The sequence below is a fragment of the Phocoena phocoena genome, chromosome 3, assembly GCF_963924675.1.
Source record: "Phocoena phocoena chromosome 3, mPhoPho1.1, whole genome shotgun sequence".
Classification (NCBI taxonomy): Eukaryota; Metazoa; Chordata; class Mammalia; order Artiodactyla; family Phocoenidae; genus Phocoena; species Phocoena phocoena.
In genome coordinates, this window is record NC_089221.1 from 124,384,932 (window position 1) to 124,401,422 (window position 16,491).

General features: G+C 39.7%; 1 protein-coding gene across 1 annotated transcript in view; it reads left to right on the forward strand.

Annotated features, from left to right (window-relative positions):
- Positions 1-268: 268 nt before the first annotated feature.
- The window catches only part of STK32A (serine/threonine kinase 32A), an 83,703-nt gene continuing 67,480 nt past the window's right edge, over positions 269-16,491 (forward strand). Inside the window, exons 1-2 of the mRNA XM_065874062.1 lie at positions 269-316; positions 1,374-1,525. Of these exons, the coding sequence (XP_065730134.1) occupies positions 1,407-1,525 (119 nt within the window). The 5' untranslated portion in view covers positions 269-316; positions 1,374-1,406. The remainder of the gene's footprint in view (positions 317-1,373; positions 1,526-16,491) is intronic.

The window sequence follows — 16,491 nt, forward strand, 5'->3', positions numbered from 1 at the left end:
AGTCTCTCTGGGGAGGCTTCACTAGACTACAGTCTCCATAAAAGTAGAGATTTTATTTCTACTCTATTACTACTATATCCCCCAGTACTAAGCAATGTGATTAAGTGTTAAAGAAATGTCTATTGGATGAATGAATGGTCATGTTAAGGAATGTTGTTTTAAATAAAGTACTTAGGTTTAGTTCAATCTTTATATATTATTCATTAGCTACTAAAAGAGCACGTGAATCACTCATGATGTTCTTTTTGTTTGTTTTCCAGTCAACTTTGACCACTTTGAAATTTTAAGAGCCATTGGAAAAGGCAGTTTTGGGAAGGTGAGAACCAAAATGATTAACCAATAATGGGGTATGTAGCTCAGAGAACAGAGAGCCCAAGAAGGTTCAGATTAGTTACTGGGACCACAGTAAATGATAATTCAGAGATGTTTTCATAATGGGTTTTTATAAAATTATTACCACAGTTTGAGCAAAGTATGAGACAGGCAGCTGCATAATGAACATGTATGATCTCAGAATTATCTCAAAGTCAAATCAGTTTACTCACTAGAGTTGGAGGCTTTCTCTACACTAATGGGGAGAGTAAGATTTCATAATCATTTGCAAGTTGTACCAGTACATTCAGTAACAGTTGTCTTGTCAGTATAAGAATTAAATCTTTTCATGTGGGAAAGAAGCCACCTGATTTCTGTTTTCCCCAATTGTACCACAGTTTTATTTTTAAAAACCTACCACAAAAATCCTACCATAAAATTCATACACATTCAGTCCAATTCTTTGTAAGAATCTTCTAGATTCATATCCTGATTACTATTGTGTCTTGTGGAAACATTAACAGAATACCTCATATTTCATAGTGAACTTGCATTTTAGAATCATCTGCTCTCGACTTTATCAGGCATTATATGAACTTCTAAAAGAGTTTCACAAACATGCACATCACGCTTCGTGTTTATCCCCATGCTTCAAGTCCTTTTTGGTTGTATCACCTATGGCTGTCAACAGAAATTCTCACACAATATTGTTCATCTTGACAGTTTAGTCATGCCTATTTTGGTCACTAAAAAGCAGAATACGGATGCTGTTAGTTATTGGAAGATTCCTGACATGGAGGCAGCTATTTTCCCCAAAATGCAAAATCCCCAAAAGCAAAAACAGGCAAACTCATTTGAGAAGGCAGAGATTTAGAAATTGACTTGGTACAGGGGAAGAAAGTGAAATTTTTTACTCTGAAATCAGAGCTAAGTGGCAACTTTAACATCAGAGAATTTGCAAGTGATGGGGCCTCCATGCTGTGATAAAAGGTCTTGTTCGGTCTCATTCCCATGATCCATCATCTCCCTGATCACTTTCTCACTCTGGTTGGCACCATTAGGTCTGCATCGTACAGAAGAATGATACCAAGAAGATGTATGCGATGAAGTACATGAACAAACAGAAGTGTGTGGAGCGCAATGAAGTGAGGAATGTCTTCAAGGAGCTCCAGATCATGCAGGGGCTGGAGCATCCTTTCCTGGTTAATTTGTGGTAAGTGGTTTTCTTGGACCTCTGAATGGGACACTCCTACCTTCACCCCCACATCCTCTTACATAAACACATCCTGATTTCTATGTGTGCATTGGCAAAACGCTCATTGGGATCTTCCTCGGGACTTTCGTTCACCTTGGCTTCTTTGACTTTATAAAGAAACAAAAATGTTATATTATCACCAGTAAATACTGCTCAGTTCAGTTGCCATATTTCCCCTTGTCCTTGAGGTCAGTATTTTTTTTAAAGCATTGTCATTCAATAGGCTGGCAAGGAATGAGTTCAGATGTCTTCTCACTCATTAGGTCTTTTTCCCCCTTACTCGTGGGGCAGGGACTTGGAGTGCAAAGTACGGCATCACTGGCAGAGATGAGGTTGACTGTTAGGACTTGTACAAAACACTTTCTTCTTAAAGTGATTGGCAATCAACCTTTTTTCCTTGCAGCATACTTCTTAAGCAGCCACATATATACCTGTGAGTTGGAAAAGGATGGGTGCTGCCTTTCTCACCAAATAGACTTTAACACAACCGGAGCTAATTTATGTCAGTAGCTAGACATTAAATGACTGATCTGCTCTCAAAGCCATTATCATAATCCAAGCCTTAGAAGCTAGCGGAGAAGCTTGCATTATCTACTACTTCCGGCTCTCTTCTTACCCATGGAGGTCTTTATGTGGCTGGCTCATTTTGCTCTACATTTTAATGCATCCATTATGTTAAGAGCCAGTTCTTAAAGCTAATTCAGTATGACTGTTATTTAAATATGTATACCAAGCAGTTCTTACTTACTAGCAAAGGGGGAAAAAAAAAAAAGAGATCTCTATTCAGAGAATACTAATGGAAAAATCATCGAAATGTCACTGTGTGTTTAGGGAGATTCTCTAGAGGAATCAGTGCAGAAAACCTGTCTCCCTCCATCTTTAATTTATACAGTTCACTTAATACACAATTTGCTTGAAGACTCTATGCCACAGTTGAAAAGAAGATGGTTCTGTGTGACTTGGCAATAGGTGTGTTAGAGTTTATGCACTCTTCAGACATGGGGAAGCTCATTTTGGCCCAGCCTTGGTGTATTTAATCAGTATTTTACAATGGCCTATTCACAATGCTGCCATGTAAAGAGTTAAATGGATGCAGCTCTTTCTTCCCCGTCCTTAGCAATCATCAAATTGCCTTTTTTTTCCCTCTCTCCACAATGATGATCTTCCCTTTGTTCAAACTCACACTGTTCTCCTTCAAAAGTTCAACCAACTAATTTTCTTCTTTTAAGACCAGGAAACCTTTGTAAGGGCACGTTTACCATTTTGCCCTCTCATGCTTGTCTGTCATCCCTGAGTAGGCCACGTTGATTTCATTCTATTCCCTTTTTTTTTTTTTTTAATAACATGAGTGTTGTGAGACTTTAAGCTGGCCAAAGAGTATAATTTTGCTACTTGCTCGCTTGGTTTCACTCCAGACATCATTCTCTTGTCTGTGCATCCTGACTTGGCAATAACAGGACATATATCCTATTCTACCCTTCTTCTCACTTCTGACACTGAATCTTACAGTAGAATCCTGGGCACCATTAACATGATAGAAGAGAGAGAAGAGACAGCTCCACCCCCATGATTCTAATACCACATTCAGAACTGGAAACTGATAAGGGACATTCCCAAAGGTACGGCAGAAACCTCTTTGTCTTTCAAACCTTGAGATAAAAGTCTTCAGACTTCAGCATCTTTTCTCCTTCTAATAAATGCTTTCTGCCTTACTCAGTACAGCATAGTAAATATAAGTGATCTTTCCACAACTATTAAGCACCTTGCAGTGCTTCAGGAGATGTGGCTGTGAGTAATTTACTTTATCATTTTTAAGTCCCATTGTTATAAGATACGCTTAATGTGTGTAATTTGGGTTGTTTCTATGAGTGAAGTATGCTCAAGTGCTCTGCCCGGTGCCCAGCACATAGTAAGCATCTTACAAACGGTAGCTCTTAATTTCCTTGCTCCATTAAGGCATAGCATTCTCAAGTGCCCATCACTGGTGGCCAGTGTGGAACTCCAAAAGACAAATCTGAAGGGTGCTTGGTCCCAAGGCATCCTGGCAAGCTGTGTGTGGTGAAGGAAGGGGGGAAGAGTCTTCAACTCATTCCCTGTAAGAGCTTATGTTTGTTTTGTCTTCCACCTGCATTCTGCAAATCAAAGGAAAGATTCCCTGTGTATTATGTACAATTGAATCTAGATTTTTCTATCCTGGGTTTAACTAGACTGAGCTTTATATCCCCAAAACTTCAGGAGCCGATTTTCTTAAGAAGCATTGTATGATTAACAAAATAATAGCAACATTTTTTAGACACTCATGTACTTCTGTACCCATTCATGTACTCTCTTTTGCTGATATGTTGTGCTGGCCTGCCAATATTGCTTTTAATAATAATCTTCTCAGGGATGCTCAAAATGTCCTCTGGGGATGTGTTCAGAAAATTCTGGTTTTCAGGATGAAGGAAAACACAAATTGTTTCTCTTTCAAGCAGGTTTTACACTAATGTTAAGAAGTTGGTTTATGACTATATTGGTATAAACACAGACACATGTGTCTTTGAAAACTTTTCTGCTCATTGCAAGTTGAAAAACAGAAAATCACATAGAGAACTGAAAATTCTCCAATAATCCTATCACTTTGAAACCACTCCTAACAATGTGGACTTTCCAGTAAAATGTCTGCATCTGATTACGCATGAGTGCCATTCATTCCTTCATTCGTGTATATATTTCCGGAGCATCACGGTTTATAATCAGGGTTGCCAGATAAAATACAGGATGCATAATTAGATTTGAATTTCAGATAAATAACCAATAACTTCTAGTATATGTCCCAAGGATCACACAGGACATATTTTAAGTAAAAATTACTCATTATGTGAATTTCTAATTTGTGGGCATGTTGTATTTTTATTTGCTCAACCTGGGGACCCTAATTGTAACAGAGGCCCGTATCGTGGGGACGCAGTACTGAGCACAAATAGCGCGTGAATATATCAACTATGAGAAGTGCATGAAGGAACTAAGTAGAAAGAGGGGTGTGGGTGGTATGTTTTGAGGGTTTTCAGGGAAGGAAGGTCACTAGTCTGGGAGCATCAGTGTTAAGGGTGGAAGAAACTTCTGAATTAAAATTCAGCCTCTCCAGACCTCTCCAGACCTGGCTCGACTCAGAACACAGTTACCAGATAAAGGCCTTGTTATAAAGTGAAGGCTGCCGGACAGGGCTGACATCCAAGAAAAGCAAATACAATCTCCCTGCGAGCCCCTCCCTGAGGGCCTCTAAACAAAGCCCTGGCAACCCACAGCCCGCAAAACAATCGCCTGAGTCCTGCCCAGCACAGCCGATCCCCAAGTGTCTTTTGTTCACTGAGATTAAGCCTGCAGCTGCGCACAGCCACTCAGGGCTCCGAGCTCTCCTCACCCTTGTCTCCCGTTCCTCCCGTCCCGTGAACCCCAAGAGTCCTCGTGTGATTTCAGGAAATGAGGAGATGCGACTGTCTGTGTTAAATGAAAAGGACCATGGGTACTGGGAGTGCGAAAAGGGAGCCCCGTGAGATAGCTCAACACAGTCACATAAATGAGTTCCCTGGAAGCAACCTCAATCATCTGTGACTCAGAGTGCCAGCACCTCTTCACGCAATCAGAGACCTTTGAGAACTCAGGGTAGCCTTCAGAGTCCCAGCATCAACCATAATAGCTGCTATTACTTTGGGTTTTACATATATGTTCTCATGTATTCATCCCAACAACCTACGTGGATGGGGATTATTCTTCCCATTTTACACCTGAAGAAACTGAGGCTCAGAGAGGTTACACCATTTCCCCAGAGTCACACAGCCAGGACCCAAACCCAGGAATCCTGATTTCAAAGACCTTGCTCTTCCTGCTATCCTCTACCCTCCCCCACAGATGTCTTGTGAGACTCTGTTACAAAATACGTACAGAAATGCAATTTATTTTGTTGATCTCTCTCCATACCCCACCAAAATACAAAGTCCATGACGCAGATATGTTAGTATCTTTTGTTTACTGCCTCACTCTCCAGCTCCTACAATAGTGCCCAGGTCACAGAAAGGGCTCAATAAATGTATGTTGAATGAATGAATGAACAAACGAAGTGAATTAGCAGCGGGACTAGTCTTCTGGCTCCTGGTTTTTTGCTCTTTGCCCATCGTACCTCTGCCACCTCTTGCACACTCACAAACAGCCCCATATAATCATGCCCATTCCAGATTCTTTGTAGGCCCTGAGGTCAGAGGGACCCGAGTTTGAATCCCTGTTTCGCCACTTGCTAACTGTGTAAATGAAGCAAGTTACATTATGTGTTTTTCTTGGTTTCCTCATCTATAATTGGGAGTAAGAGCAATAGCCATAGCGGAAGGTACTGATACGAATAAGAACATGTATATAAAGCATCTCAAACACAGTAGACATTTAATAAATGATGGCTTTAAACAAACAACTCTGAGGCCCCTCCCAGAAAGGACATGACCCCCCCGCCCCCATAGCCAGAGACGATTCTAAAGACTCTTAGGTGGACAGATGCACCTGAACTTCAGCTGGCTTGGGCATTAGAAAGTCTTTTGTTCTAAAATTTTAACTCAAACAATTTCTTTGAATCTAAAATAAATGTCTTGATATAAAATAAGGAACTACAGAGTGTTCTAATGAAAATAACAAATACCCATATATCGTCACTCAAAATAACTGTTGTAATAGTTTCCTATTGCTGCTTTAACAAATTACCGCACACACCAAACAACAACAACAAATTACCACCAACTTAGTGGTTTAAAACAACAGGAATTGAAGTAGCTGAGGTTAAAGCTATTTTCGTAATATAATGAAAACATTATTTTCCTTTTGCCCTGCATGGTTATTTGCACTGAAACTTCACAGGCAAAACTAATCAGAACAATGATTACCTATGGAATGTACAGATTAACTAGAAGGTTGCATGTGGAAAACTTAGGGAGTAATTGAAAGATTCCATTATCTTTATTGTGGCGTTGCTCACAGGAGAGTATATATTTGTAAAAATTCATTACATTTTATACTTAATATCTGTGCTTTTCACTATAATTTTCCCTCATTAAAATAATATGGAAAATTTTTTTCAAAACACAGATGTATTATATTACAATTCTGGAGGTCAGAAGTGCAAAATCAGTCTTCCTGAGCTAAAACCAAGCTATCACAGGGCTATGTTCCTTCTGAAGGCTCTAGGGGGGAGGACTTACTTCCTTACCTTTTCCAGCTTCTCCGGGCTGCCTGCATGCCTCGGTTGATGGCTCCTTCTTCCATCTTCAAACCTCTCTCTGACCTTCTGCCTTCCTCTTCCATCTTTTAAGGACTTCTGTGATTGCATTGGGCCCACCTGGTGATGATGATTCTTGCCCAAGCTCTAGCCACTCTCCACTGGGCCCTCTTCTCAGCTAGGCCTCAACCCTACCCAATAAAGACTTGAACAAAACACTAACATCCTTTTTAACAGCTCAAGGCCTCATCCTAGGATGACCCTAGCCCACTTACAGTGCTTGCCTGAGAAAACTCAAGGCTGGAGAAAAATTTACTGTTTGCTCCGCGAACACCTGAAGACAGGGCCCCTGTCTCCCAGCCACTGCGGAAGGGGAGGAGCCCAATTTCCATACACGGCGTCAGTTAACAAACCAGGTGGGATTCACGCGGACCAACCCCACCTTCCCAGTTTTTGTAAGTTTTCACTTTGCTGGCTCTTCTGAGCCCCTGCTCACCACCCTCTCTATTCCCTATTCAACAAATCAAAGTTGAGTTCAGTTCACAACTGGACTCTTCCTTTTTTTTTTTTTACAGCTTTATTAGAGTATAATTGCTTTACAATGGTGTGTTAGTTTCTGCTTTATAGCAAAGTGAATCAGTTATACATATACATGTGGACTCTTTCTATTGTAGTAGGATATTACGGACTAAACTCTCTCCTTACTACTTTAACCAGTGTCAGCTTTGTTAACTTAGGAAGAGATGCGATTAAATTAAGGATCTTGAGAAGGGGCGATTATCCTGAATTATCCAGTGTTGTCATAGGAAGAAGTTGTCCCTGATGAACCTGGATAGTTGGGGAAGAAGGAAGCAGTCCCTGAAGAAGAACTTGGCAGACAACAGTGTTATTGTGTGGCCAATACATAGTACTTGTTCCATATAGTTGTTGACTGACTGACTGTTGGGCTAATGGCCAAGGAACTGGATCTTTATAATGCAGACTTATTCATTTATTCCTCAATATCACAAAGGATTCCTTAGAAATTCATTGGAAGAACATGTGGTAGCTTACACAGTATCAGAAGTAAAGCTTGAAGAAGTAGGTCTCAGGAGGGTGAGGGACAAAGGCAGTTCTGGGACTCTAGATAGCAGGAAGTAATGGACAGAAGTGCAAAATCAGTCTTCCTGAGCTAAAACCAAGCTACCACAGGGCTGTGTTCCTTCTGAAGGCTCTAGGGTGGAGGACTTACTTCCTTACCTTTTCCAGCTTCTCCGGGCTGCCTGCATGCAGGGTATCTCAGCTGGGATGAATCAGCTCCAGCCAATTTTCTAACCTTGCATCACGGACTCAACATTCAAAGTCCTGGGAGGGAATCCAACTGGCCTTGCTCAGAAACATGCTTACCCCTTCGCTAGAAGAAAGAGTGAAACAGATAATGACTCCCAGATTGTTGGCCGGAAAAACTTGGTGAATAATTGTGTCAGTCACTGAAGAGGAGCAGATTCATTGTCAAAATCAAGAACTCTCTTTAATTAACAAGAACTCTCTGTTAACTTTGAGCTGTATCTTAGTCATGCTGTTGAATAGGCATTGAGTCTGGTGCTCAGAAGAGAAATCCAGAGTCAAAGGAGAAGTCCCACAAAACATGAATATGGGAATCATTGGCTTATAGGTGCTCTTTAAATCAGAGACTTGAAGGAAGCACCTTTGGAGAGAGATGACATAAAAGAAAAGGGCTGAGGACTCAAGACCTAGAGCATTTAATACAGTAGTTCTGACAGAGGAGGAAGACTCAGGGAACTAGACAAAGAAGGTACTCCCAGGAACCTAGCCAACAAGCTAGGGGTAAATCAGGAGAGAATCCTAGAATCAAGAAAGGAAAGTGTTTCAGAAAAGAAGGCATGTAAACCATTTCAAGTGCTGCAGAGAAGTCAAGAATAAGGAGACAACTGCCCACTGACTTGGGAAGGGATAGATGTGGTGACCTTGATATGAGCCAACTCCAAATGGCTGGACAAAAGGTGGAAGGGAGTGGCTTGATCAGAGCATGGGACTGAGTAATTTTCTTTTTCGAGGGTGGAGTGCAAAGTGGTTTTGTGTTTTGAGATTAATCCATGTTGTCACAAGCAGCAATAGTGTATTGTCATTTCCCTATCATAGTCCACTGTATGAATATCCCATGACTTATTTATACATCTTACTATTTTTTATTATGCAACACAATTTTTTTTTTTTTTGCGGTTTGCGGGCCTCTCACTGTTGTGGCCTCTCCCGTCGCGGAGCACAGGCTCCGGACGCGCAGGCTCACCTAGCCGTTCCATGGCATGTGGGATCTTCCCGGACCGGGGCACGAACCCGCATCCCCTGCATCGGCAGGCGGACTCCCAACCACCACGCCACCAGGGAAGCACTGCAACATAGTTTTTAATTGAAGTATAGGTGATATACAGTGTTGTGTTATATATATCCTTTTTCAGATTCTTTTCCCTTATAGGTTATTACAAAATACTGAGTAATAGTTCCCTGTGCTCTACAGTGGGTCCTTGTTGGTTATCTATTTTATATACAGTAGTGTGTGTATATACATCTTATTACTGATGGATGTTTGGGTTGTTTCCAGTTTGAAACTTTTACAAATAGTCCTGCTGTTAACATTCTTCTTTGTATCTTTTGGTAAACAAAAGTACACACATTTGGGGGCAATAAACCTAGGAATGAAATCACTGGATCCTAAGATTTATGTAGGTTTACCTGGCAAACAGTTTTCCGAATAAGTTGTACCAATTTATATTCACATCAGCAAGATGTGAGAATTCAAGTTACTCTAAAACCTCACCAACACTTGGTATTGTCAGTTTCTTTATATATAGGTGTTCCAGTAAATGTGTTAATTGTATCTCATTTGGTTTCATATTGAGTTTCCCTGGTGACTTAGAGTTTGGGAACATTTTTATATGCTTATTGGCCATTGGGAATCTGCTCTTGAGAAGTGCTTGAGTTTTTGGTCCATCTTTTTATGGTTTGCCTCTTTTTCTCATTGATCCATAGAAGTTCTTTATATATTCTGTAAACAAGTCTTTTTGAGGATGTAAATTATTTGCCCAATCTGTGACTTACCTTTTCACTCTCTAATGATGTTTTCTAAAATAATCATTAAAGCTTGAATTTAAATGTGGTATAATTTATCAACCTTTTCCTTTATGGGTAGTGCTTTCTGTGTCATGTTTAGGTAATCTTTGCCCATACCAATGTGAAAATATCTATCCTGTTTCCTAGAAGCTTTGTTGTTTTAGCTTTTACATTTAGATCTATATTCTAGGACCAAGATTCACTTTCTTTCCCCATATGGCTATCTAATTAACCCAACCCCATTTATTGGAGCTTTTATGTTTTCCTTCCTGCATCACAGTAACACATTTGTTATTAGTCATCATATACATGTGGGTTTCCAGACTTTGTTCTATTGATCTACTTGTGTACCTTGACACATTTATCACACTACCCTAAGGACTACAGTTTCAGACTGGTAAAAGAATTCAGTAAAATAATGCTCCTTCTTGGGCTTCCCTGGTGGCGCAGTGGTTGAGAGTCCGCCTGCCGATGCAGGGGACACGGGTTCGTGCCCCGGTCTGGGAAGATCCCACGTGCCGTGGAGTGGCTGTGCCCGTGAGCCATGGCCGCTGAGCCTGTGCGTCCAGAGCCTGTTGCTCCGTGACGGGAGGGGCCACAGCAGTGAGAGGCCCGCGTACTGCAAAAAAAAACCCCCAAAAACCCATAATGCTCCTTCTTGATTATCTTCATTATAGTTGGACCTTTTCAATTCCATGTAAATTTCATAATCAGCTTGTCAACTTGTATTTTAAAGCTGCTGTTATTTATATTGGGTTACATTGAATTTATAGACTAGTCCAGGGAGAATTAAAATATTTGAAAGCTATTAAACCTTCCAATTTATCAAATACACACACACATAATTACGGTATCCCTTAATTTCTGTCTTTAGTTTCAGTTTTTAGTGTAGAGTTCTAGCATATTTGTCTTTAGATTTATTTCTAGGTATTTAGTGTTTTTAAATTATTATAAATAGTAATTGTTTATCAAAATGTAATTTTCTAGTAGTTTGTTGCTTGTTTACCAAAATACAATTGATTTTCAATATTGATTTTATGTCCAATGACCTTGTGAAATTCTCTTATTCTTTCTACCAGTAGGCCTGTAGATTTTTTTGGATCTTCAATATTTACGATCATGTCATTAACTAACAGTGACATTATTAGTTCTTCCTTTCCCATCTTCTTACCTTTTACTTTCATGCCCATTGTATTTGCATCGAGAACAATGTCGAATATAGCGGACATCCTTATGTGTTTGTCCTGATTTCATGGGGAAGGTTTTAGGGATTTCAAGATTTCGTATGTTTGCTGTAAGCTCTTCGTAGATATCCATGATCACAATAAGAAAGTTTGCTTCCAGTCCTAGTTTGCTAGAAGTTTTGATCATGAACGGGTATTAAATTTTGTCAAATGTGTTTTTGTTTTATCAAGATCATTTCTATTATGTGGTGAAGTAAATTAATTGATCTGCAGATCTTAAAACAACCTTGATCCTAAAATAAACCCTAGTTGGTCGTGTTCTATTATCCTTTTGTATATATCACTAGACACTATAACACATTTTTAAGTATTTATTTTTATATATTATTTTTATTTATCAACTTTTATTATGTATACCATGTATATTTTTTTTTCAAATGTGCATAAACAAGTTTGAATGCAGAGTATGAGCCCATCAAGAGGAAGGACCTGGTAATGTAGGATAGAAAAGGGAAGATAGCTAGAGCAAGCTGCTGAATGTGGAGAGATGGATGTGATTCAGGGCACAGCTAAGTGTGCTGGCCTTAGGGAGAAGCCAGGGCACTTCTTTCACTGTACTAGGACAGAAGGCAGAGTACGTAACTGTATATATTCCTAAAGTGGTGGATTTATCGCTGGGCAGATGAAGTAGTTCTCATGCCATTGCCTCTGTGACACATGAGTTACCAATTGAGAATGAGGAATGGGCCCAGTATAGGAAATGTTGAGGAGAAAAGCTAAGTGACTGAAAGTATAAAATCAATAGAGAATTAGGACTTTCTTAATATCTATTTGAGACTTGTGGTTAAAAATGTAAGTGAATCCAGTCAGCACTGTTTGTGTTTTTTCTCCTGAGGGTGCACTTAATGGATATTAGTTTGTTTTCTGTTGCTGTTTTAAAGCATATAGGTGTGTTTAATCAGGATTGGAGTGTAGCTGGGAGAGGTATCTTCACTATGACAGAATTTGATGAATTGAAAAATATATTTGAGGGAGTAGACTCAAGAAGTAGACTCCTGGGGGAAACTTAAGGAAATCATACATTCGTGAAGTCTAAGACAGTTAATATTTTTGAGGTGTTATGCTAAAATATTACATGCATTATCTCATACATCTTCAAATACTAGTTCCTATAAAATAGGAAGAGTATTTGTCCCCTTATAAGTATGAGTAAGCTGTAGATGAGAGGTTTGACTCCTTGCCAAACTACAAAACCAGAAAGTCATGGCACATCTAGATTCTACATCCCACCCCCAAATTCTTTAAAACACTTAGTGTTAACTTATATTTTATTTTAATGTTGCTTATACATGTATCATTACTTCCAAAACTCTGAAACTGAACTTTAAAAAATTATACACTGCAAAATCAATTTTAAAAAATTTCAGGAGCCTTTTAGTGTGATGAGTTATGATGTTTTAGAGAAACAAAATCACCACTTGCAGCTTAATATATTTCAGTTTGAGATTAAAAAAAAAAAAACATTATGCCTACTCCTGCTTCCCTGGTAGAGTTCCAAGGGCTGGATATCAGAACTAGAGTTGCATGGAAAGCCTCATGAGATGGGAGCAGAGACAGGAAAGATCAAAACATTTCTGAAGATGCAATTGATCTAGTTGGACTATAAACACTAGTCAGGTAATCAGAAGTGGGATGCATTACAAATGAGAGAATAGGAGAAGGGCACGGAGGGCAAAGTAAGAATCTCTGTAGTTGGTAGCAGCACTGGGAAGTCCTCTGCCTGCCCTGGAATTCTGAGACAGGGGCAGCTAGGTCAGTAAGGAAATAAATTGCTTTTCTGGCTAGAGAGGCAGAGGGGTAGATGATACCATGAGCCAGATGAACTTGCCCTCTGTCCACTTCATCCACTCTGGAGAAATGACCAATCAAAATGTATGACTCAGCATGTCCTGGAACCCTCTCAGCCCAGCCAGGACCTGCCCAGCCACTCTCTGAATCACAAGTGGTAATTTGTGATCCATCAGTGACCCAAACTCATCCCCTTGGATTGTCTCTCTGCTGGAAGTCTACAGTTCTCCAGAAGCACAAAAAGTGTTAACTTCTAACATTTTTTTCTCTGGACCCCTGATAAATTCTATGGGTAAGAGTCTGATCTAATTGTTCCTCATTATCATCTGAGCTTGGGGCTTGGCTTTTCTTTTTATATGGGTGACAAGATGTTGTTATTCCCCTTTGCCTGTTTACTGGCTATATTATTCTCTGAGGTAACTATCTCAAGAGAATCTGTAGAAGATAATAATAGTGATATTTTCCCCAGAGAAGCTTCATAAATACATCTCCAGAGCCAGCACAGATGAGCTGACAGATCACAAAATAGCATTTAAAGCTCTGCCCAGAGAAAGGTCAGAGCTGGAGGAAATCAGCTATTACATCAGAACATCAGGAAAATAATCTGCAACCTGTTAGGTGTGACATTTAAAAATCATCCACAATCTTTTTCATTGAGTAAATTATGGATTTTTGTTCATTTTATTGGAGGCTATAGGTTATGGTTTGAATCAGGCAAGTAGGTATGTGTATTACTGTCTCTGAGGCTTTTATGATCCCCTGCAATCAAAATTAGGTCCTTCCGTTAGTTTCTAGCACAGTATCCTGCACTTTTCCTTCAAAGCCCTTACCACATTTTATAACTACATATATTTATGTTGTATAGATGATTAGGTTTAAGATGAAGGAAACTATGTTCCTTGGTTTAGTCTTTTAGCCTCATCACCTGTATGATAAATATACAATAAATAGTTGTAAAATGGCCACTGAATAAACAAGTGTTCATTATGTATCAAGCTAATGATATGTGCTGGGTTGCTGATGGATGGAGATGAGCAAAGCACAGATTCCTCAAAGTGTTCAGTCAAATGAGGAATTCAGGCAAAAAGAAGCCTAATGGTTATGATACAATACAATACATTGCAACCATCTATAGCTAGGTTCCTGGAGTGTTCTGTAACAGAGAAATGGCTGGGTGCTGTGGAAGGGCAAAGAGGGGTAACATCTAATTTATGTTTGGCAAGAAGAGGTCAGGAAAGACTAACGTAAAGGAGAAATGAACTCAGACAGAGTCTTTATGTCTTGTGAGATGTACATAAAAGCTGCTTCTGGCTAAAAAGGAAGTTTTAATGAACATTTATCATAACTATTATAGGGTGGGTTCCTCAAATCCATTCTATCCATTGCCAAAAAGATCTGTGTAAGCTCTAAATTTTACATGTTTATGAATTTTAGATACATGGGTTTTGAACCTGGATATCCTGTACACACAAAATACACAAGGGTGGATGAGGTCATCTATGTGTGTTTTGATGAGGGCATTTAAGGTGTGTTTCTTCCCTTTCAGAACATTATAAGGCTACTTATGAGACAGAGAAAACGCACTTTGTAAGTTACGAATCTTACTCTACTGCTGGGTTTTTCTGAAGATGGAAACTTCTGGAAATTTGACAACATATTCTAGAGAGAGAATATGGGGAAATAGGTACTCTCATAAATTCCTGGTGGGGATTCAAAATGATACACCCTCTATGGAGATAATTTGGCAATACAGAGTCTAAAATTACATATTCCTTTATCCTTTGTTTGAACAAACTTTATCTCAGCAAACCCACTTCTAGGAATCTATCTCAAAGTAGTTCTGGCCAAAATACAAAAAGCCAGATGCAAAAAGTTTTTCACTATTGCAGTATCAGTAATAGCAAAAGGCTGGAAACAACCTGAATGTCCTTCAGTAGGGAACAGGTTGAGTAAACAAGTGACACCCATAAAATGCAGCACTACACAGCTGAAAGAGAGAATGAGAAGTATCTTTATATACTTTTATGGTCTACTGTCCAGAATATACTGTTAAGTGGGAAAAGCAATGTAGCCTCAATTGATCTACAGCTTCTACAAAATGCCTATCAAAATCTCAGCTAGATTCTTTGAAAAAAAATGGCAAGCTGATCTTAAAATTCATATATAACTTTAAGGGATCTGAAACTCAAGAAATTCAAGGGAATAGCTAAAACAGTCTTGGAAAAAAACAAGGTTGGAGGGCTCACACATGGTTTCAAAACTTAATCCAAAGCTACATTAATCAAGACAGTGTAGTACTGGCGTAACGATGGGTATGAAGCTGAATTGAGAGTCTGAAAACAAACCCTCCATTTATGATCAATTGACTTTTGACCAGTATGCCAAGACAATTCAATGGGTAAAAAGTCTTTTCAGGGCTTCCCTGGTGGCGCAGTGGCTGACAGTCCGCCTGCCGATGCAGGGGACACGGGTTCGTGTCCCGGTCCGGGAAGATCCCACATGCCGCGGAGCGGCTGGGCCCGTGAGCCATGGCCGTTGAGCCTGCGCGTCCGGAGCCTGTGCTCCGCAGCGGGAGAGGCCACAACAGTGAAGAGGCCCGCGTACCGCAAAAAAAAAAAACAAAAAAAGTCTTTTCAACAAATGGTACTGGGACAATGCGATATCCAAATGCAAAAGAATGAAGTTGGACCCCTACCTCACACTATACAAAAATGAACTCAAAATGGATAACAGACCTAAATATAAGAGCTAAAACTAGGGCTTCCCTGGTGGCGCAGTGGTTGAGAGTTCACCTGCCGATGCAGGGGACCCAGGTTCGTGCCCCGGTCCGGGAAGATCCCACATGCCGCGGAGCGGCTGGGCCCGTGAGCCATGGCCGCTGAGCCTGCACGTCCGGAGCCTGTGCTCCGCAACGGGAGAGCCCACAGCGGTGAGAGGCCCGCGTACCGCAAAAAAAAAAAAAAAAAAAAAAAAAGTTAAACATAGAATTACCATGCAATCCAGCAATTCCTATCCTAAGTATATACTAAAATAATTGAAAGGGATTCAAACAGATACTTATACACTAATATTCATAGTGGCGTTATTCATAGTAATCAAATAGTAGAAACAATCCAAATGTCTGTCAACAGATGAATGGAAAAACAAAATGTGGTATATGCATAGAGCAGAATCTTATTCAGCCTAAAAAGGAATGAAATTCTGATACATGCTACATGAATGAACCTTGAACACATTATACTAAGTGAAATAAGCCTGATGCAAAAGGACAAGTGTTGTATAATTGCACTTACATGAGGTGCCTAAAATAGACAAATACATACAGATAGAAACAGAGTTTACCAGGGGTTGGGGAGAGGGAGAATAGGGAGGTATTATTTAATGGGTAGAGTTCTTGTTCGGGATGAAGAAAAAGTTCCGGAAATAGGTAGTGGTGATGATTATACAACATTGTGAATGTACTTAGTGGCATTGAATTGTACACTTGAAGTGGTTAATATGGTAAATCTTATGTTATATATATTTTACCACAATCAAAAAAT